General features: G+C 38.3%; 1 protein-coding gene across 7 annotated transcripts in view; it reads right to left on the bottom strand.

The window, feature by feature from the left end:
* CTNNA2 (catenin alpha 2) overlaps positions 1-24329 on the bottom strand; it is a 1139605-nt gene that overhangs the window by 63691 nt on the left and 1051585 nt on the right. For all 7 annotated transcript variants that reach the window (XM_032243720.1, XM_032243721.1, XM_032243722.1 and 4 more), the window contains 2 exons: positions 16381-16532; positions 4924-5037 (listed from right to left, as the gene is read on the bottom strand). In XM_032243720.1, the coding sequence (XP_032099611.1) occupies positions 4924-5037; positions 16381-16532 (266 nt within the window). The remainder of the gene's footprint in view (positions 1-4923; positions 5038-16380; positions 16533-24329) is intronic.

The raw sequence follows: 24329 nt of genomic DNA, 5'->3' as shown, positions 1-24329 counted from the left end.
TTTTCTTTATCTTTTTCTGATGACCTATCGCTGTTTTTGGTTTATTGTCCTCCTCATACATAAGAGCAAATCATGCTTGGTGAAACCCCGTCTCTACTAAAACTACAAAAAATCAGCTGGGCATGGTGGCGCGTGCCTGTAATCCCAGCTACTCAGGAGGCTGAGGCAGGAGAATTGCCTGAACCCAGGAGGCGGAGGTTGCGGTGAGCCGAGATCGCGCCATTGCACTCCAGTCTGGGTAACAGGAGCAAAACTCCGTCTCAAAAAATCATGCTTTACTTAGAACTCACGGGTCCTAAACCAGCATCATTTAAAGTATTTGCTAGGCGCTTCTTTATAAAAGAATCCATAAAACTGTCAGCAGGCTTCTAGACTCTATGCTCAATCCCCAGATGGAAAGCAATGCACATTTCATTGTCCCTACACAAGGTTAATTTGTGCACTGAAGGGGGTATACTTCTCTGTCAATGATAGCACTTGGGTCTCCATTATATAATTTAGCACTTGAATATTAACTGCTTTGCTCTGCTTCCTAATTCCTATTAATGCCCTACCTCTAACTTCTCTATGTGCTTCCCTAGGGTTTAGGCAGCCATCTCCTGCCCAGAGTAGAACCTAAATCAACATCTTTTGACTGACTGCTTAAACATTTTCTACTCACTGTATTAACATAATTCAAGAGAAGTTGCCAGAACGGACACACACATTCTAAGGACACAATTCTGAAGAAAAACTGTCCCCTCCAATGCAAGTTTGCAAAGGAAGATATTATTTTGGCTCTAGGGGTGCTTGACCTGAATAACACACTTAATGGTGAGTGACTTGGTGAAAGCATCCTTCCATTTGCCTCTGCTTATGTAGCTATCAATGAGCTGAAGTCTCTTCCTAAATATTCTTAAAATGGCCTTGCTTTTAAAAATTCATAATTGACCTTTTCTGAAACTGGAATTTTAAAAAAGGTTATCTATAAACAGTAGATCACAAACTGTGAAATTTTCAAGTTCATCAAATTAGAATTCAACACATGAGTTTTAATTAGGTCTTATCAATGTAACTCAGCAGTTTGAAATGTTAACACATGAAAGCCATTCTAGCTAGAAAAAAGTAGAAGCCAGCTACATTGAATTCAAACCAATATAAAATACATAACATGCAATTGTTCAATCTCTCAAACCAAAGGAACATGAGGAAAATTATTTTCATGGCCAAGAGGAAAGGCGACAGATCAGACTTTCTGTTTATATGATATGATTCTCTGGGACAGTTTGATAATTTCTGCTTCTTTTCACAGTAGCCAAGCACAGCTCTCCAAATTCTTGATCTGCCTGATGTGGGGTCCCAAATTAGTGGTATCAGAGATTTTAGTCCAAAAGGATTTCTTCCCCCACCCCAGAGTTTCTCCCAGCCTTTGCTCTGAACGAACAACTATTTTTCTGTGATTGTTATAAACCCTACCTATTAAGATAAAAGCAAAAATCACTGATACAAACCAACAATTCAAATAGCACCAAAAGCAACAACCATTCAAATAGCACTGAGTCCTTTCTTCAACTTAAATCTCAAGAAGCTTTTGATATGATTATTTTCCAATTTCCAGGAAAAAAAAAAATTTTTCAAGACTATGGGTCCCCAAACTGACAAGTGTTCATTTCTTAAACAGAGAGCAAGAGGCTAACATTAAGTTTCAAGCACAAGAATGTTTATAAATAACAATTAAAGGGGCAAAAACTCAATGTATCTGTTTTTACTCACTTGACTTTAAAGCAGGGTAATAAATATAAGTAGTTAAGGAGTGGGTCCTTTGATTCTTACCAGTCTCTAGCTGTGAAGTGAATTGGAAAATTGAGGTAATTGTCCCATTAACTCAAAACCTCTCATGATTGCCTGAATTATCCAACTCTTTCAGGTGAAATTAGTCAGCCCTCTAAGGAAAGATTAGCTCAAGCCACAAGCATCACCATTACCACCAACTTAATTATTACATATTTGTATGATAAATCATGTGATACATTTTATCTTGGAATTCTCCCAATGACCTTATGAGGTAGCATAGGAGGAGATGAAACGTGGAGAGGTTCAGAAAGTTGCCCCAAAGACACACAGCTTCACTAAGTCCCTATTTAAAATTGGGTCTGTGTGACTCCAAATAATATATTGTATCACCAAGGTTAAGTGCCCAGCAAGGGTCACTAACCTATTTCAACTGCATCAACCTGTGGAGAAAGAGTTTATAATATGTCATGTCTTAGGGTAAGATCACCTCCATATTTTATCAGATCACTGCCTTCCATATTGATTCCCATTCATACCCCCGTCCCCCCCAACTCTCTTCTCCCTCAGAAGTTGTAAGCAAGCAGCAGATGTGGGCATATAAAGGAAATTTTTTTAAATACTCTAATTCCAGAATTTGATAGCAATGTTGGATAGGAGCACTAAAAGCTTATCTCCCACTTACACCTCCTTTTACATTGATTTACCATTTTTAGAAAGGGAGACTTTCTCTAAATGAGAACACAAAGTAATGTCATTAACATTGAGGACTGGCCGCAGGGAAGAGCAAATGCCTCCGTCCAAGACAAAGTTCACCTCCTTCACAATTTAGACCAACTTAGCACACTTTGCTGGTCAAAAGTCTGACCATCTATCATTTCAGCAATTCAATGCACCCTCTTATTTCCAACTTAACAGCTATAATTCCATGTCTCTGATTTGTCATCACATAATTACAGGCTAAAATAGGCTGACTCAATAAGTAATGCTGTCTGCTGCAAGTTAATCATACAGACCACATGAGGGACCTTAAAGACAAATTAGCAAGTGCTGAATTATACGAGTACTGTTCTTACTATCTTAGACGTTGTCTATAATTCATGCTGGAAAAAAACTCTCAGTAAAGACGATAGTGTGGAGAAATAATAGATGATAAGGAGAGAAGCCTCTGAATTGTATTTCCACCCATCATCATTGACTTGATGGCTAATCTAAATAAGACTAGAATTCTGTTCCCAACGAAACAGAAGTATACTGGGACTCTATTCTTCCTAGTATAGATGGGACGAATCATGCCACTTTGACAAGATGGTGATTTTAAAGCAAGATGAGTTGTACAACCTGTCTGGGTTTTTAAGAACACTAGTCAGTGGATACTAGGCTGTATCTATACTGAGTTGCAGTTAGTCAATCAAATTGACTTTGAATTGCTTCATGCTTGAATGAATTACTCAAACTTACCCTTTGTCAGTGACATAAAAGTGCTGGGTTTACTTAATTCTGAAGACGAATTGTATGTTTAATTAGTCTAATGTTTTGCCAACACAGAGTCAAAAGATTTTCAAGTTCCTGACCGTTCCAATTTTCAACATTTTAGGGGTGATTAAATAGAGTCTGCAAGGAATTTTTAAAGTAGGGGGCTCTATGCCAACTTTTGTATTGTCCCACCATCATGTGATCAGAAAGGATTTCCCTTAGAAAGGATGATAATAATCACTGTCATCTTTACTGAGCCTTCGCTGTATGTCTATTATTGTGCCCATTAGTTTACAAATATTAAGTAATTATATCTTCATAAGAATCCTATCAGGTACCTGTTATTCACATTTTAGAAGTGATGGGTCTGAAACTCAAAAACTAAGCAACAGATAGCTTTGAGCATGGTTCTAATGCTGCCCTTTCCAATCAAAAATCATATCTGTCTGAAAGCCTTTGTCTTTAATATTTCTTTACCTTCGCATCCCTCATATTGTTTATTTATATTTTGGGTCACTTGATTGTCGGGTGAGACTATCAGGGCATAAAGCATACAAGAGAAATTGAGCTTTAGACACAGTCTTTCTTGACTAAACATCTCCTTCGAGTCCTATTTATTTTAACCGCTGATTATTTTTCTTTCATAATTCTTAAGGCAGTGTGGGCTTTCTGGGGTTTTCCAATTTCTAGTTTAAATTACCTCCTCTTTCTCAACCTCCCGCTTTCTATTCATTATCTTTTATTTAAATACAACTTAACACAGAAAATTAGAATATCTAACTCTCAGTTATACTATAATCTGATTCTTCGTACTCTTTGGAAACTGATCCTTCAAGAAGAGGAAAATTTCACCCTCCTATGCAATCTCTAGGGACTTCATCTCTCACCACCAGCCTTGATAACATACATCTATCCTGTGGGCAATACAGCTGATTAGATTGATCCAAATTTAGGATGCTCTTTGGACCTAATGCACTGGTGAACAGTATCATGAAGTACTCAGACGCCAGGCAGAGGTGGTCCTCTGTTGCTTCCTGATCCTTGCCTTAAACTTGCCTATTTCTAGTTTGTCTCTAATGAATTTTTCTATCACATGGCAGACAGATCTAGGAATACCACCATGGGATTAGACAGGTAACATGAGGAAACAAAAAGTTCTCTATCGAATAGCCTTGAACCAATTTCAAAAGATATGGTCCTAGATATAATAGAACATAGGCTATTGTATGGAGCAGCAGCCCAGTTATAAACAAAGTAGTATCCTGATTCCTCATTTGTCTTTGCCTCTTGTGTTAACAAGCTTGGAAAATTCAGGCAGAACAGTGGTGACTGTACCAATGCAAAATTTGAATATGACAGTGTTCCCTGTCAGCTTATCATCTAATTGTAATACCCAACCCCAACAAAATCAATTATACACATAAAAGCTTGCTGTCATGTGGTTGCTACATTTCTAGTGATAGCAAAAGAGGGGAGTTATTAGGAGGAATCAGGAACAGTGATGGTTATTTTCACTGTGTAAAATGTGAATTGTTACAAACAACCTCAGATGAGGGCACAGATTTCTGACCCACGAATCTCTAGGGTACCAAGTCTCTGGAATTTAAAACTATCCTCAAACCATTTTAGTAAACAGGGTCCCTGTGTGCCAAGCCAAAGTCTTAACTGTCCACTCACCCGTGCACTCTGTCCTGCAATGAGCTGGTCATCCTCAGTCTGAACACTTGTCCTGCTACGCACGTCATAATCTTCCTGCTCAAAGTCAGAATCATCCTCTAGTTCTTCTGGGGTCTAAAGACAAAAAGAAAAATCAGCATATTTATCTTGATAATCTTCACCCCCAACCACACACTTCATTGCAAAGGCCAAATATCCCCCAGAAAACAGAGCTTGGACCATCCTACATGGCACCCACATGTGCTGTGTGAGTGGGTAGTAGCTGGAATGGAGTCAGAAAACTCAAGCTGCCCGAATTTACTTTAAAAATATATGTTTTATTATTTCCTCATAAAGGTATAGTAAGTCTAACTTGAAGTGATACATAATTTTAAGAAAAATTATATTTGTATATTATTTCCACCCATCCAAATCTACTGAAAGAAACATCAACAACAAAATTTACACCTATACTTCTAGAATGACACTTTTGTTCTATAAACAAAAAAGTTGATTATCTCTAGGCCAAAGGCAAGACCTGATGGAACATCTGATTTGGTCACAAAGTCATAAGGTATAAAGGGTTAAGCACAGGCTCTAGAATCAAGACTGCCTGAATATGAGCCCCTGTGTGCCCATAAATAAACTGTCTTATCTTAGTTTGACTTCTTCCTCTGTAAATGGGGGTTGATAACAGTAGCTACGATTGCTGTGGAGATTAGGCAATATATTCTCTATGTAGTATCAGACACACAGTGGGTATTTTTTAAATGTTTGTTGTTATTACTTAGGATTTGTTGTTTGTTGTCTGTTTTAAGACATGTCTCACTGTGTAGCCCAGGCTGGAGTGCAGCAGTGCGATCTCAGCTCACTATAACTTCAACCTATCAGGTTCAAGTGATTCTTGTGCCTCAGCCACCCAAGAAGCTGGGATTACAGGTGTACATCACCATACCTGGCTAATTTTTGTATTTTCATTAGAGACAAGGTTTCACCGTGTTGGCCAGTCTGGTCTCAAGCTCCTGGCCTCAAGTGATCTGCCTGCCTTGGCCTCCCAAATTGCTAGGATTACAGGAATGAGTCACTGTGCCTGGCCCATCATTAGTTTTTTTTTTTTTTTTTTTTTTTTTTTTGAGAATGAGTCTCACTCTGTTGCCCATGCTGGAATGCAGTGGCACGATCTCAGCTCACTGCACCCTCCTCCTCCTGGGTTCAACAATTCTCTGCCTTGGCCTCTCGAGTAGCTGGGACTATAGGCACATGCCACCATGCCTCACCAATTTTTATTTTTTAATAGCAATGGGGTTTCACTGTGTTAGCCAGGATGGTTGATCTCCTGACCTCGTGATCCACCCACCTTGGCCTCCCAAAGTGCTGAGATTACAGGCCTGAGTCACTGCAGCAGGCCTATTATTAGGATTTTTAAATCAATTCATTCAACAGGTTTTGAAATGAAGCCACTGATTACCACATATCCATAAAGGATTAAGTAACTTTTACACATACAAAATCAATTTAGCTCAGATGAGCAGTGACATTAGGAATCATTCTCTAGTTAGAGGTAAAAAATACAAGATGCAAAGAATTTAAGCCACGTGTCCCATGTCTGTAAATTAATTAATAAAGAAGCAGAAGTTAGATCTAAGCACCCAAGTGTGTCTAACTCCAAACATACTTCTCATTAGTTTTTGGTGTAGTTCATTCACATTACAAATTCAGGAAGAACTGAAGTTATAAAATGGCTTAAAAAGAGGAGCGTTAGATCAAGAACCTTTCCAATCTATGAAGCCAGTGATGAGGAAAAGATAAGAAAGAATCCATTAACCCAGGAATAAAACACCTTTCCATCTTCGATGGCAATAATAATAGATAACTGTGTATTAAGTGCTAACCATTTGTCTGTCATTGTTTTCTCTAAGTGCTTTATAGGCACTAAGTCATGCAGGCTTCTTAATACTCCTAAGATGTGCACACTATTTTTTCCATTTTCCAGGTAGAAAAACTGAGGCATGAGAGGTTATATCTTGATCTAAGGCTACTAAATCAGGCAGCTTGAAGCCTGGACTCTAAACTATCATGTTTTGTTAATTCTACGAGGTTAAATTTGAAAGGTAGTACAGATGGTGCACAGAAGTAAGAGGGTGAATCAGTGTGAGATTAGCCTGAAAGGTGATGATCTTCCACAGACTGCCTCTTGGCATATAGTAGGACCACATCCCAGAGCTTTGTCTTTCAAAAGAAAAGAGCAGACTGCAAGTAACACCGATGATACAGTTGCCCATTCCCCATCCAAAACGGCACCTTTTTATTCTGCTAGTTTCTTTGGCTACTACAGTGTAATTAATCAGGTGTGGTTATTGATGAATCCTTAAGATTAGTCAGACAGGCATAAAATGGGGTATTTCATGCCAATATCACATTATGCCTAGTAATTTTCCAAGCTTTGCCATTTCACTCTTGTTTTTCCTTCTCTCTCACCATCAACCTTATTAACGTTCACTCAGTCATCTACAGACATTCAGTTTTCTTTCAAAGGAATATTAAAATAAGGAGAGAAGAAAGAGGTTTTGTTCTCACATTTTATTAACTAAAGCAGGGGTCCTGTAGGCAGAACTCAGTTCAAATAACTGGTTGCATTTTTATTGTGGACAGAGAAAATATTCTCTGATCATTCCTCCCTCTTTTGCAGTGTACTGTGGAACAATTACAGCAAGTTGGTAAAATCAGCTGACAGATGAGATGACAAGATTACAAGCACTTTTTGTCATTAGTTCTTAAAAGAGAAAAAGTAAAATCGAAAATCTCATTTAACAGAAACAAGCAGAATATGACAGTGCTTACAGTACTATGTCCAAACATTTCAGTGATCTGTGCATTTAGTAGATGAGTCAATGACAAACTCAACCTGGCAGTGTAAGGCTAATAATGATGAGCTTTTCTTCAAGTGATAATAGCCCAAGAACCAAAATAAAGAAAAAACGTTAAAATCAGAAGAGATGATAACCTGGATGAGGACTCAAGGGACCTGCATGTTTTGGTCTAACTGCCACTCACAAGCTATATGTCTTTGGCAAGTCACTCAGTTTTGCTGCTTCTGTGTCTCCCTGCTCATAAAGCGGAGATTATGATTGCTATTTGCACTTTCTGCCCCACAGGACTCCTATGCTCAGATGCATAGGAAAATGCTTTAGGAACCATAAAAATTAACGAAATTCATAAATGATAGTGATAATCACTGTGCTTAATAATAAAATACAACACCTAATAACAACAACAGCAATAATAATGGCAATCACTCTTTATCACCCACTATGGGACAGGCATTCAGCTAAAGAATTTGATCCTTACAAAAACCTGATGAAATAAATGTAATCCCCATTTTATAGGTATCTGAACGGAGTCAGAATTGTTGAGCGTATTTTCCAAAGTGTCACGCCCAGCAAACGGCAGAGCTGAGCAACAGTTGAAGGTTTCAGAGCCCATGTTTTTAACCATCACAAATACCACCAGGCAAACAGATGATCTTAGGCTATTTTCACGTGCCTTAAACATGCAACAAACCCATCTAAACCATCCATATAAATAGTTCTGTGCATGTGCAGTTTGCTGATTGCATGGGAGTGTGTCTCCTACTCATGGCATTACTTTTTGAATTACTCATTTTTTAAACTGATTGTTATTTTTTAGTTGGTCAAAGACCTCCATAAATTAATGGAAACATAGAAAATTACAAGGGGTCTGCAAATGGGCCTGGGGAGATTATACTTGTATTATTAGTGTTACAAGGTAAAGGAATAAGTAAAATATATATTTCACTGTCCTGGACAATAGAGACCGAGGGTGCAAGTTGGGTCTACGTGCTCTTTAGGAAGCCTTTTTCAATAAATAGAAACCACTTAAAGTCTACTTCTAGTTCTTGGTTCCCCTACTTTGTTTTGTTGTGGAAGTGGGTCCTATCTGCAAAATGGCACCATCAAAGTATTCAGACACCAAAATCTCTCCTAAGAGTCTATGAGATCAACTTGTGCCCATTACAGGGGCCCAAGGAGATCATGTGGCTTGACCAGGGTCATACCACATGTCCTTTGTAAAAGAGGACCCATTCACCTGCTGCTGTTGCTCAATTTCCTCCACAACAGACTCTATAGAGAAACAAAATGAGACAATACTGAAGGATTCAGAGCTATTTCACCTGTTCATGTGAGTTGTTGAGTAAATTTTACACTTGAATTCAGGAGAAATTTCTGTATTTTCTCATTTCTCATAACATGTCATAAGAACCATTGAAAGAAAGGGTCCAAAAGTATATGAGAGTTTCACTGGGAGAAGGCCGAGAACATAGGTTGGCAGGAGACTTTGAGAGACACATGAGGTAGGATTTCCCAACAGAGCTCTATACCACTGCAATGCGCTGCAGACTAGAAAATCGAATTAGAGATCTAAAGGCACAAATGGAAACCTCTAATCAGGAGTGACTGGCAACCAGCAACTCTGGCCTGGCCTGGATTACTCTGGAGGCTCCTAACTGATCTTGCTTTTTTTCTTGCCCCATACATTCTGTTCTCACCAGCACAGCCATGATGGTCCTTTTAAGGTCTAAGTCAGATCACACCATTCCCCTGCTCAGAACCCTCCAATGGCTCCCAACTCATCCTGTAAGTTCCTTAGGTCTCTAGGTCGAGTTCCTAGCTCCAACCTTTGCACTTGCCAATCCCTCCGCCTGAAACATGCTCTGCCTGAATACCATTAAGGCTTATTTCTTCTCCCTTCTCCCAGTATCTTCTCAGATGCCACCCAGGTACCTCCTTTCAGAAGATCCATGCCCACCAGAAGCTCTACCCCCTTTAGGCTTCTTTGGTTTTTTGTGGCACAATGATTGACATTATATTTACTTGTTTATTCTCTGTCTCCTACCAAAGAAATAGAAATCCCATAAGGGTAGAGACTTGTGTCTGCCTTGTTCATCTCTGTATTTAAACCCCAAAAGTTTGGACATCTAATAAGTTTTCAACAAATAAATGAATAACCAAGGCAGAATTACCAATTTTTTAATCATACTGAACTATTTAAAATTAATAAAACTAGACACCATAAGGGGCCATGTTGATTAATAGGATAATGATAATCTGTATTAAGTAAATTTCATTTCATAAATAGCTTATCAAGTTTTTTCAACCTTTTTATTTTTGAGCTGTGACAAACATTGACTACAACTCCTGTAATTTTGATAATACTGTTGGCTTATTTAACTAATTCTATTTCATTAATTGATTATATAAAGACAAACTTCATCCCAGCTGAATGAAGTAAAGAAATATTTCCTGGGAGCCTACTAAGTGCTGGATCTATGCTACTCCTTCATAACTGTGTACTTGTGTACAAATGGAGTACAGACAGGTAATTTGTGTGCTGATGACCCCAAAATAGTTGAGCTAGATTCCAAACTTCACTGCTTTACAGAACTCCATGATTTTTTTCATGGTGCCCCTAGGCTAAACAAACAACAAATAATGGTAACAGTTATGTCAATTATGCAGAGTTTGGCCCAATCAACCTAATCTATTTTTATAACCTATAATAATCAGTTATTAGTAGTATCTGTTATATATTGTACTGCTTCTCAAATGTTGGAATCTAAATGGCCGCTCATCGATTCTAGAGATTCCTTTTCCCCAGTGATTACCACAAATCCAAAATCGCATATGAATCAAAAGAAATGTACCAATGTCATGTATAAACTGTCATCTTTATCTCATAGTTCATATAGAATTCAAGAGATGTTTATGTCTTACCCTGGAAATTTTAAAATATCTGGCAATGCTCTAGGGTACCTTCATACACATTTTAGGAGACGTGAAGTTAAACTACAGACCTTTATCTGAACCCTGTTCCAGGGCCTATTATTTCTTTGCTCTGCTTTTGCAAGTATTATACACAACCAAATTAATGAGCTCCAATTGCAAAAGATTCATCTATAGATATCATTATAGGTCTTTCGGGGTAATTCTTACAAGAAGCAACTATTGTTTTGTTGAATACAAATCTCCTGATACCAAGGTATTACCACCTTCTACCCTACCCATTTCTCTTAATTTACAATACTAAAAGTTTAACTCTTTTTTGTCTTAAATATACACTTGGTCCTCATTATTTATGGATTCCTTACTTGTTTATTTGCCTACTCCCTAAAATTTATTTTTAATCCCCCAAATCAATAACTATCTTTGTTGTTATTCCCAGACATGCAAGGGTGTATAAATTTTGAGTCAAAGATGTACATGTTCCCAGTTAAGGTCAAACACCACAATACTCTGCCTTCTTGTTTAACGTCTCATACTGGAAACAAGTGCTCTTTCCTGGTCTATTTAGTGCCACTTTTTTGGGCTTTTTGTTGGTGATTTCTCTACTTAAAATGGCCTCAAAATACAGTGCTGAAGTGTCGTCTAGTATTCCCAAATACAAGAATTGTAATATACCTTTCATAGAAATATGTGTGTTAGATAAGCTTTGTTCACTCATAAATTAGCACAGCTGGCTATAAGTTCAATGCTAATGAATCAACAATACTTTTTTTGAGACAGAGTCTCACTCTGTCACTCAGACTGGAGAACAGTGGCATAATCCTAGCTCACTGTAACCTCTGCCTCCCAGGTTCAAGCAATTCTTCTGCCTCAACCTCCTGAGTAGCTGGGATTACAGGTGTGCGCCGCCATGCAGAGCTAATTTTTGTATTTTTTTTTTTTTTTTTTTTGAGACGGAGTTTCACTCATGTTACCCAGGCTGGAGTGCAATGGCGCAATCTCGGCTCACCGCAGCCTCCGCCTCCTGGGTTCAGGCAATTCTCCTGCCTCAGCCTCCTGAGTAGCTGGGATTACAGGCACGCACCACCATGCCCAGCTAATTTTTTGTATTTTTAGTAGAGACGGGGTTTCACCATGTTGACCAGGATGGTCTCAATCTCTTGACCTCGTGATCCACCCACCTCGGCCTCCCAAAGTGCTGGGATTACAGGCTTGAGCCACCGCACCCGGCCAGAACAATACATATTAAAGAAGGTGTCGTTGAACACAAACTCACATAAAACAAGATTAAGTATTGATTAGTTGAAAAAAAAAAAAAAAGTGGCCAGAAGTTCACAGTAACCCAACCCTGTATTTCTCCTAGGAGCAATGATTCAAGATTCACAAATGTGGTGTTTACAGTGAATTTTCGGAACATTACCTATTGTAAGAAATGAGAAATGACTGTATGTTGGTCTGCCAGATTAGTGTATATATTTTTAAGCTAATCTTTGTGGGCAAAATCAGAAAATTCCTATGTACCTGACAGATCGCAATGGACAAGCCTCAGGAGGAAGCGGGGGGTGGGGGGGAAGGTTTCATGGAGGAGGGGTAAATTGCTCTAAGAAAAAAGGAAGGTCCTCAAAGTTGAGGCCAGAATACAGTAAGAACAAGCTTTGTCTACTTCAGAGGTTGCCTGGAGCTGGCTGGAAGCTCTCAGATACCAACATCACCATTAAATATGTATGAACTGCCAAGAGACAAGGTGATGAAGAATTTGACCCTTCAGGGTCCTTTCTGTATTATTTTTGGAAAAAAAATTTCTTTGCAACCTTTTGGAGGGAAAGAGATATGGTCAAATTTTCTGGGAAAGAAACCATTATGCTTGCCTTATTGTCTGTCTATCTTAATACAAGGAATTACTTTAAGTAGACTCAATCATTACATTTCAGAAAGAAAACCAAGAAATATTTAAGTGCAAAATGAAGCCATTTGGGTGCTGAATGGAGAAGGATTTTAAAAAATAACAATTTGTACATTTCTCTCCTAAATTTGAGGTGGTGTGAAATACATCTAATCAAATCACTTGAAATGTCGATAGAGAAATGACACTTCATTTGACAAAGATATGGCATTTTATCTAAAAATGTGTGTGTGTGCGTGTGTGACAGCTCATGAATGAATAAATGAATGATGGCTATAAATGGCCTCAGCCTCCCCGATGAATGGTTGTCATAAACGTGTGAAGGCTAACAAAGCAGAAAAACGGCAAAAGAAGGAATATATCTTGAGGATTACAGTGGGATTTAGTACCAAATGTTTTGAAAACATAACTCTCATGGTCTATACCTTATTTCACAAGTTAGTACATAATGGGAAAAAAAATGATCTAATTTGTTATGGCCCTAAAAGGCTGGTATCCTTTCTTTCCCCCTCTTCCAATTCTTATATCTTTTTTCTCTATCACTCTACCATCTCTCTAGGCATCTCTCTTTTACACACACACACACACACACACACAGAAGGAGAGAGAGAGAGAGAGAATTAGGCTCTGTGCCAAACACCATAATGACGCGAAAAAAAAAGACAGCCTTTGCTTTCCACAATTTTACAATCTAGAGAAGTTAATTGTGATATTGTGAAATGTATATTTGGTCTTCAAACTTGTTTCCTAGCTTACAACTTCTAAAATCCTAACAAACTCCAAAGTGATACTTTTTGTAAGTGAATGAGTTGACTTGCAGCTGGAAGGCCCTAGGTAGTTTCAGGGTGAACCTGGTCGCCAGAAAGACCAAGGCATGATTAGAGGGTTTGTACACTTCAGTCCTACCCCCTAACTTCCAGGGAGGGAGAGGAGCTGAAGGTTAAGTTGATCACCAATAGCCAGTGATTTTATCAATCATGCCTATGTAATGAAGCCTCCATGAACACCCCAAAGGACAGGGTTTGGGTAAGTTTCTGGATAGCTGCACACGTGGAGGTTCCTAGAGGGTGGTATGCCAGGGAAGGCATGGAAGCTCCATGTTCCTTCTCCCATACCTCACCCTATGCATCTCTTCCCCTGTATCTTTTGTAACATCCTTTAGAATAAACTCATAAATCTAAGTGTTTCCCTGAGTTCAGTGAGCTGCTCTAGCAAATGAATTTAACTCAAAGCAGGATCATAAAAATCCCAACTTGAAACCAGTTTGTCAGATGTTCTGGAAGCCCTGACTTATGACTGATATCTGGCAGGGGCAGCAGCCTTGGGGACTGAGCCCTCACCCTGTGGGATCTGATGCTATCTCCAGGTAGATTGTGTGGGAATCAAATTGGAGGACAACAACTTGGTGGCCGCTGCAGAAGACTTCTTGCTTAGTGATGGGAAGAACACCATCTCCCACATTTGGTCACAGAAGTCTTCTGTGTTAATTGTTAAGTATGGTATGAGAACAGAGGGAAAACACAGTTTGAGTTTTTCCTTACAGAGCAATAGACATTAAAGGAAACTGTGTCATAAATACTACTTCTCCTAGGCACAATGATTCAAGATTCACAAATTTGGTGTTCACAGTGATTTTGCAGAGAATTCACTGCTGTTAAAAAAAAAAAAAAAAAGAGAGAAACAACTATATGTTGGTCTGCCAGGTTTGCCTTTATGTATTTTTAAGCCACTTTGTGAGGGATAATCAGAAAATTCCTATGCACCTGACAGATAACATAGACAAGCCTTGGGAAGAAACAGAAACAGTTATGGGTAGTTATAGGATAAGGCCATTTTTGTTGAAGGAGAAAGCTGGGGAGAGAACATTTGAGCTAGGTATTGAAAGATAATCAGAGTTTAACAGGTATAAAATAGGCAGGGTCGAAGAACCAGAAATCACTCTGACAGTCTTCAAATTCCAAATCTGAATTCCATGTTGTTAAGTATTATTTGTATCATCTGATACAATTTACTGAATGCTCTGATCATTTTGAATTGATCATGGGATTACTATGAAAGGCAGGTTTATATTCAACATTTTAAAAAGCAGACAATCCGACTTAAAGATGAAAAGATCAGAAGGTGGCAATTGGGCTTTCCAGTGAAGGAGTCAGTGGATGTTTCAGAAGCATGGATATCAACAAAAAGCAAAACAGCATCTGGTGATGTTCCACTCCAGCCTGCCCAGATCAAGTCAGAAGCACTGTGCCATGTGCTGGATACCACAGGCAAAGATGACTATACTTAGACATAATGGCTTCAAGGACACCAACATTTGGAGGAGAATTAACACCGTATGTGTATAAGAACTAGGGATATATTATTACCCAGAGAGAATAATAGATCACAGATACTTCTTGATATGCTTAAGGGACCACACACCGAAAAGGAATTAATTGACTGGGGGAGGGAGGTGTTAGTTTAGGTACTCGATGACACTCAGAAAAATAAATTGAAAATTTGAACAATTTGAAAAATAAATTTCAAAGCAAACACCTCGTTGTTTCATTGATCAGCCTCAGAGACAACTGCAGATGTTGACGATGAAGACAAGAATGAGGACACAGACTAGGGCTGCCTGGTCCAACACAGTGGTCACTAGCTACGTAGAGTCTCTAAGCCCTTTAAATGTGGCCAGTGCCACAAAAGGATGATATTTTGGATATATTTGGTTAAATAAAATATATTTTTAAAGTTCTAATTAATTTTATCGTTTTCTTTTTGCTTTTGTAGTGTGTTTACTAAAAAGAATATTTTAAGTTACAAGTGTGGACACCATTCTACTGCACAGCATGCTTTTGGGATTAGCACTGCAGAAGCCCCACCTCTGCTTCAATGGTAATAGCCATACATGTACTTGCATCAATTGTGCTTTTGCATATACAGTATATTTGAAGAAATAAACATTATTATGTGGCTAATAAGTGTTTGAATATGACTATGCTAAACTGTTGGTAAGGAGGAAAAAAATCATAGTGGAATAATGGATTATGCGGCCAGTTAAATAAAATGAGGTAAGCTAGATGGTAAGCTAGCTTAAGAGGCATATATGAATGTGTCTTGTAGGTGAACAAAGGAAGTTAGAAATGATACTATATGAGTGTTTAAATCAACTATAATATCTATTTTCTAGGCCTGTGCATATATATTAATTATTTAGACAACATTTTGGAAGATACACCAACCTGACAACACAAGTCTGAAGATGGGAAGACAGTAGAGTGGGTAATAAGAGGTTTGATGTAGGGCTATCCAGTCTTATTTATAATGTCTGAATTATTGTTATACAAGGAGAATGTAATTATGTATCACTTCATTGTTGCATAATGATAATAACTGTTATTAGTATGTATTTTTATTATAAACACTACTATGCTGTGTAATCTTCATTTTTTTCCAGCCCATGATCTTCTAATTCTGATGGGAAGAGTGTTAGCAAGAGGTACAAATGGAAAATAGCAGGGGTATTCCTTCTGGTTGTATGAAATTGAGGAACTAATGCATACAAGAAGTAGGCAGGGCATTGCCCTTCAGAGTATTCAGTGCTCACCTGAGCTTGTTGATATCACTCATCCCTTTATAAGTAGAAAGTTCACCTTGTCTGACTAAATAAGGAGCCAAACAGCTTACCAAGTTAAACTAAGTAATTACAAAATAAATAATAAATAAAAGAGTGAATGCTTAGTTTCCTACTAGGAGATCTCACCAGCTCTGAGCTACAGAGGCCTCACATACCCTGATCATCAGCACAGCCTTTCTGATGTCCCGAACACCGTCATACACCAAGCGAGAGGCATCGATGAACTCATTCTCCTCAAAGGGTTGGGGAACGTTGGCACTCAGGGCTTCAATGGCAACCTCTACTTGTTCAGCAAAGCGTGGCATCACTGGGTTAAAAATAAAAAGCAGAGGGTTAGGCAATTTTTCTCTCATTCCAGCTTTTGGCCAAAGGGCAGGTCTTTGGGCATCCTAACAGTTACGTGGAGCAAGACAATCATCAGTTCCATTTGAAGTGAGCCCAATTTAGTAGACTTTACGCCAGTTACCTCAGCAGCAAGGAAATCAAACTTTCCTAATTATAATCCTATGCATGGTGATGGTTTGCAAAAGAGAACGTGTCTGAAACCTGCCCACGTCAGCGTGGTGTAGTGTGTGAACGTAGTTTTCATGTTACCCTAATCCCAACTGAGTTGCACTGTAGCTGGTTACTGGTTACCAGGTGTCAATCCTTGGCCAAGTTTTAACCTGTTTGCCTACAAATTATAATAAAATCCTACCTCATGATTCAGCGAGATAATGCACAAAAGTATAGGTGGAATCTGGCCCTTTGGAAGTATCAATAAATATTTAACTAATATCGGATGTTACAATCATAGCTGGTGAGTAGCAGACCTTAAGCTACATGGCTTCACAATCAAGTGTGAATGAAATAATCCAACCCATCACTTTTGTCAAAAATGTAGGACTTGAGACATGGGGGAGGGGAGGGTAGAGCAAGAGAAGCTGGGGAAGGACTGTGTAATAGAAAGAGGAAAACACCAGACATTTCAGCAGAAAGGCCTATGGAAAGAGAAGACCAGTGGGCTCAAAGATAATGTGTTCCATCTCACCAGGACCACTTGGATGTGAAAGAGGATACGTATATAAATTTCTAAAATGCCGACAATTCATTCTTTTTACAGGGATACCCGCACACACACCCTAGAGATTTGTGGAAAGTAAACTCAGTGGAGTGTCTGGAATACCTCCACTAACTTCTTAACAAGTGCTGCTGATTCACTAATTCTCAAAAATTTTAATTCCATTTTCTCAGCTGTTATTCTGTAACAATCAATTCATATAGCAAATGAAAGCCAAAAGCACATTCATTTTATTTACAAGGACGATAAAATAGAAACATCATTCATCTATTCCCATTTCTGAACTTTCATGCCTGATTCCTCTTTATACTCACTTTCATCCTCTGTGGATACTTTAATACCTATTTTAATCCCTATGCGAGAAATTCTGCTAAATTACTTTACTCTCTAGGGTCAGAGTATTCAAGGTAAACCATTCCTGGAAAATGTATTTCTACCAGGAAAAGTCAAACTTAAAAAAGGAGGGGGAAACAGCAGGATTAGAGGAAAACAGTTTGCCCACACTTTAGTAGAAATTATCAAAACCATAGCATGCATGGGGAAATCTCCTTCTATGGATGGATTGCTTTAATTGGTTCTCTATATTACTTGAATTTTTCATTTGGGCTTTTAAGCTATATTTAGATAAAAGAATTTGGGAAATATTAAGCTGTATTGCCACAAATATGAATCAAATAAAGCTATATTTCTAAAAACCACTGCATTGCACTCAGACTATTTGAGTTATTCATTTGTATTGGGAATAAACTTTTTTAAAGGATTGAATAGTGAGCATGACATTATTTTTGTATACATTAGAATTTGAGAATAAGTATCTTCTTAAATATAATTACAAATTCCCTCTTACTTAAACTTAGTTATATTAATGCCACTCCATGATGTCTACGTTGCCATAGCATGATCGATGTTACAATTCTATGTAATACCACAAAGTAGCTTTTAGGGGCATAAAACTTTTTCCCTATGGATATAACAGACAAAAAAACTAGTGCTCCTACATGTATAGAGGGTAAATAGGCTACTCCCCAAAATCAATAAGAAAAAATATTAAAAATTGACAAAGAATTATCACACTCAGTTCACAGAAAAGCAATCCATATTGCTGATAAATACACAGTAAGACTTGAATTGGAGAAATTATAATGCAAACAATGAGATGTAATTTCATACTTGTTGGCATAGGTAAACAAATTAAAGCATAATATTAATCCTACTCAGCACGCAGACAAAAGGGAACCCTTCTACTACCGATGGGAGCACAATGGTTACACATCATTTTGGCAAGTGCCTTGACAAGATTTAGTAAAATTCAGTCGCAGTGATTTGGCGCGTTCTCTATGGCTTGGCCAAATATTAACTTCTAAAGAGATGCTGGTTAGGAGAAGTATGTAATTGTACACTGGGGTCACAGAAATGTTTTTGTGTATCTACGGTTACAGTTCTCTCTTGCTAGGTTATATATTTAAAGAGTTAAGAAGAAAAGTATATAAAACCTGAGAAAGAAAACTGCTTTAAGGGAGCTGTGTCAACAGGCTCTACCCCAGTCCTATTCCGAATCCTTCAACTCAGGAGCCACTTTGAGAAGCTCACTGCAGATGCACAGACTGTGCATCTGGGTAGGATAAAACAGACTTAGGGATGTGAGTCAGGGGACAGTCAATATGTTAAAATAGTAAGCCGTGAGGTCAAAGTTTGAGTGGGAAAAACCATATCATTTGAGTAGGAAAAGAAATATCATTTGTGAAAAACTTTAAAGTACACAAATGAAAACTGTGCATAACTTAAACATATACATTTGCATATGTTCTTACAGTTCTAAAAGGATATATATCCACTTTAAATATAGTAGTTACCTTTGAGAAGGAGGGAGCGACATCTGTCATATTAGTCTCTTTTCTTTTTGTATCTTTGAATCTTTTCATAATTCACATATTTAAAAAGAAATCAAATTGTTTTCAAGGTTGTATTTCTTATAGAACTGGGCTCTGAAAAAATAAAGTTCTATCACATGTCCCAATAATAGAAACCAATCTGAACAATCTTATTGAATGGGGAAGTCCCTCAGAAATCGTGACTGTGATCAAACAGTTAATATTCTGCCTTAGTAACGGCAAACTAGGAAGTTGGGTGGGAAAGTGCCCACCACTTAGACCCCAACCCACAGGAACACACATCTATCTGCATGAAGACCTTTCTCGAATCTAAAGGGGTGAGAAAGGTTATAGTGTCGCTTTGTTTGTGCAAGGTCATCCTGAAGAAGAGACGAGGAAGAGGAAAATGTGGAAGGTGACATGCTGTTAGGTTGATATGCAAGTAATTGGGGTTTTTGCTATCTTGCTAAAACTACCTCCTGATTCTGCACCCAAAGGAGAGACGGGAAAGATAAAACCTAAATGGACTATTTTCATGAGGAATGCTCTGTAAGTCAGAAGACTGTGACACCAAGTTTGGAGAAGAGCATTCTATTTGTACCAGCATAGCATATAGTATCTCTTTGGTGAGAGTTGGATGGTAGGGCTTTGGTATAAACAGCGTTACTGACCTGGGGTTGTCAGAAGAGGCAGAAACAAGGAACTTTTTAACAGAAATACCATCGACCTTTCAAGAAAAAAAAAAATTACGATAGGGGAGAGGGTACAAGATCTTTATTTTAAAAAAGAAGGGCTCAAAGTACAATTGAGCCTTAATATTTAAACCATCTTATTATATTCCTCGGCCAGTAAAACATAAAACTTGAACTCATTCAATTGATTGTATTTACTGTAACTGACAAGACGATCATTTTTTTCTTACCATAAGTCAATGTTTTTCTGGGTCTGACCGTTAAGAAACTCTTTCTCTGAGACCGATCTTAAGTACATTGAATATTTACTTAGGGATTTGTCAACTGCTACTGTTCTTTAGCCACCAGTATATCTGCTCTCCACATTGCTACTCTTTTTCCTCATTCAGTCTTATGCTATTCTGCCTTTAAGAGTGATGAGGCCAGGTGCGATGACTCATGCCTGTTGGGTGGATCACCTGAGGTCAGGAGTTCAAGACAAGCTTTGGAAACAGGGTTAAACCCCACCTCTACCAAAAAATACAAAAATTAGCCAGGTGTGGTGGTGGGCACCTGTAATCCCAGCTACTCGAGAGACCGAGGCATGAGAATCGCTTGAACTGAGGAGGCAGAGGTTGCAGTGAGCCAAGATTGTGCCATTGCACTTCAGCCTGGGTGACAGAGTGAGAACTTCGTCTTAAAAAAGGAAGAGTGATGGACATAAAAACAGAAGTTTATAGAAAAATGACCCATCTTAACAGAACCTAAGATGTTATTTTGACTATTAATTCTTCTAATGCTTTATTAATATCTAAAATAATTAAATACCCCAAAAGTAATACTGAGACAGGAAAAGTTTCAAACTTCCTCAAATATGATGCTGATTCTGCCTCTCACTAATTAGGACAAAACACAGCATTGCCTTTGTGATTCACACATGTATTAACAGAATTTTTGATATAGGAATATAAATAGAAGCTGCTTTCTACTTTCTGAATTACATCCAAAAAATGTAGGCACCACTTTACAGTTATTTATCAGAAATGCCCATTTGTTCTTAATAGCTTATGTCCTGAAAGGGTGATCAAAATAAAAATCAACTTTTTAATACTAGTTATATTTCTGTATGCAAGATGCACACTAGGCCACGAAACGATGACATTCTAGGAGTAGTAATGAAATCAGAGTTAAGTATGCATATAAAAATCAAGGTCACATCATTCCAGTGTTGATCGAGATCCTAAACCAGAGGTGAGAAAGTTCTGGAATGAATTCTCCTGAGAGACGTCAGGGGTGAAGTTTCAGAGCATAGGGTGAGTTAGTTAAATGAATGAGAAGTTGCATTAAATATTCAAATAGGACTGCTGACAACCCAAAGGGCAAAATCCAAGGTCAATCGAAGGTAATAGAGGTGAACAGCCAGGCAACCTCGCTACCTTTAAGCATATAAAAGGTCCTTACCGCTGCTTTAAACATTCCAATGATTCCCTATACTACAGAGAGAACTAGAAAACCTCTTTATGGAGAAACAAACAAAAACAAGCATATACACAAAAAAGCCTATAAAGTTCCTGTGTGTCTCACCCCTTATTACTCCATACTCTGAAATGTTCCAGAGAGGTAGAATTACTTCAATGTCTCCAAATATGAAATGGACACATAGCAACATATCTATGAATAATTTATTCTTTCATACTGAAATGTACATCCTTGTCTTTGGCCCAGGTGAACTCCTCCTCATTCAGTGTAGAACTAACTTCTATGGTAAAGATTTCTTTAATTCCCAGACACCCAAAGTAGAGAGTTCTCTACAATTCTCTCTAATTTTATAGCATCCTAATCACACACACACACACAGAATTACAGTACTTAGTATACTATATTAGGCTAGTTCATTGGTATTTTTGTATTTTAACTGTTTCACATATAAGCCACCTTCAAACAGAGAACATCTCTGCTTCATTCTTTGCATTTAAACTCCTTTCCTGCTTCTAGCACAGACAGTCTATCCAGCTGGGAAGAGAAGAATGAGAGGTAAAAGAATGGGACAGGAATAAACGGGGAAAATTAAGATGAAGAACTCCTTTGTCATCCAGTATTTCAGGGACAAAATGAGTAGCATCACATTTCACATACCGAGTCTCTCTTTTTCTGCCCATCATTTAGCATTGGTTCAGTAATTTTATTAAAGACTATCACGAGTCATTTAACAAGTGATTGGTGGGCATTTCTAGGTTTGGTCTCCAGGGACATTTCAGAAACCAGAGCTCAGGATCCTCAGGATTGCTTCTTCAGAAGGAGTGCCACCATTGAGCAAAGAGAAAGATTCATAATTCTATCCTCAACTAGTTCACCAAGGCCAATCAAACACATCTGCATGCCCTGGGGTCACCCAACTGTGGTGGTGCAGTCAGCCAACACACTCTGTGTTCCTTGCACAAATTTTATTATGGAGCAGAGAGAAAAGAAAATAGACAAAGCCCCTGTTGCAGAGAGATAACCAATTTAGTAAGTGTTAACATAAATTAAAAAAAAAAAAAAAAACAAGAGCATTTAAAGGAATCTAAAAAGAAAATAAATTATCAGGACAGGGATGGAATTGTGGCTAATTCCAGTGCAGGAATTAGTACAATATCCTCCCCCATCACAGAGAGTCACTGAGCCTCTACTTCAACAGTTGAAATTTGGTAAGGATTAGGGAAAGATCAGAGTAATTGGAGCTAGAAAGTATTAATGGCTGTGGGGCCATTTCACTGTCCCCTATACCAGGTAAGTGGTGTTTGATGTTTTCTACAGGTACAGAGTTCTTTCCCAAAAATAGTTTCTATCAGATACTGCTACGGGATTATTCAGTTGGCCCCCAATTCGATGCCAAAAGAGGGGAAAAGAAAGGTAAAGGTATGATACAAACTACTAGGGCCCTCAAGTTGCCCAACGGGAAGTCTGACTGGCATTGCTAAGGCACTGGGTGTGCCTTAATGGTTCCTCACTTCCATGAAGCATAATCAGTTCTAAGGGGACCGAGTTTGAAGTTCCAGTTCATAGTCAGTGTAGAAGTAGAAACTACCCCAAACTGAAGCCATGATACATCTCTACCTTTAGTTTCACTTCAGACAGAATACAAATCATAGAAGCTGCCCACCATCATGAATTGTGTTAATAGAAGGCCTTTAAGTATTTCCCCCAAGTCACCCCCACACAGGGGACTTTAAAAATCCTCAGCTCAGAATCTCTTTAGAGATGTTTGGTGGGGGGGCATTACCTACTAGGCAAGAAGTAATCAAATGGATCTGTAAGTCTACTTCACAAATAGTGACTATTTCATTTTTACATGTATTTAATACCCATGTGCTCCACCATGTGCCTTCCCTAGGAGGTACAAGGGTGGCTGGAATCTTGTTTAAGCACTTGGCTAAGAGTACCCACATTATCCAGAGCTATCACTTCCACCCCAATTTTGTGTACACACACTGGCATGTTGGTTATGACTCCCGACACCACAGGCTAAAGAGCTTCTTCTGTAATTAATATTCGAATATCTAAACCTAACTCACGTAGAATTTTTCCTGATAATGCCCTTAGATTTTTCTTCCCTTTGACATGTACACTGATTTTTGAATTATATGCCAGCTGTATCTTCTATGTACAATTCCCCAACTCTGTCTGTTCTCTTTGACTCCAACCCACTTCTCCAATCGCCTTGAGCCAATACAGCCTTTTCCTTCTCGGTGAGCTAGCTCTGTTATTCTTCTGCCTCCTCCTGGCCACATACTGCATGGCTCCATCTTGCCTCAGTAGACCCTCTGTGCCCTAAATGCCACTGCACAAGGTAATAGGGCTATGATACCAGCATTTCAATATGTCCCTATGAAGTCCATGTTGTGGGATTTCTTCACACACCCTATGACTGTTTTATCTATTATGCCATTCATTAGCCTTACGGTCTCCTATCCTCATGTATTTGCAAATATGTATGTGTGACAGGTGCCTCTGAGAGGGCCCCCAGTAATTCCTCTTCTCTTGGTATTCATGCCTTTGTGTAATCCCCTCAACCTTGAATGTGAGCTGGAACTAGTGATTCACAACAGAGTATGGCAAAAAAAAGATGGGATGCCACTTCTGAGATGAAAAATGATGCTGGCTTCTGCTTTCTTACTCTCTTGGTTGCTTACTCTGATGGAAGCTACTCTAAAGAAAAGCCCACATGGCAAGTTAAATTTGGGGGTAATTTGTTACACAGAAATATATAACTAATGTAGTACGCTATGTCATAAGTAAAACTATCAGTAAAAATAGCTATGCCATAAGTAACAACATTGGTAAAAAATAGCTAGCAGGACACATTAAAATTTCTGTTTAATTGTAGCATTGATACTTAATCTATGTTTCATGTATATTTATTAGTTCCAGGAAAATGTGTAAATGAATCTTTATATTTAATTTTACCAAAGTTATTAAAACAATTTAAGCCTCAGTGTACTCAGTATAAAACAGAAATAATG

Source organism: Sapajus apella, unplaced genomic scaffold (genome assembly GCF_009761245.1).
Source record: "Sapajus apella isolate SASKATOON/1434 unplaced genomic scaffold, GSC_monkey_1.0 scaffold52, whole genome shotgun sequence".
NCBI lineage: Eukaryota > Metazoa > Chordata > Mammalia > Primates > Cebidae > Sapajus > Sapajus apella.
The sequence above is the reverse complement of the archived record's forward strand: the minus strand, read 5'-3'. Positions and strand labels throughout refer to the sequence as shown.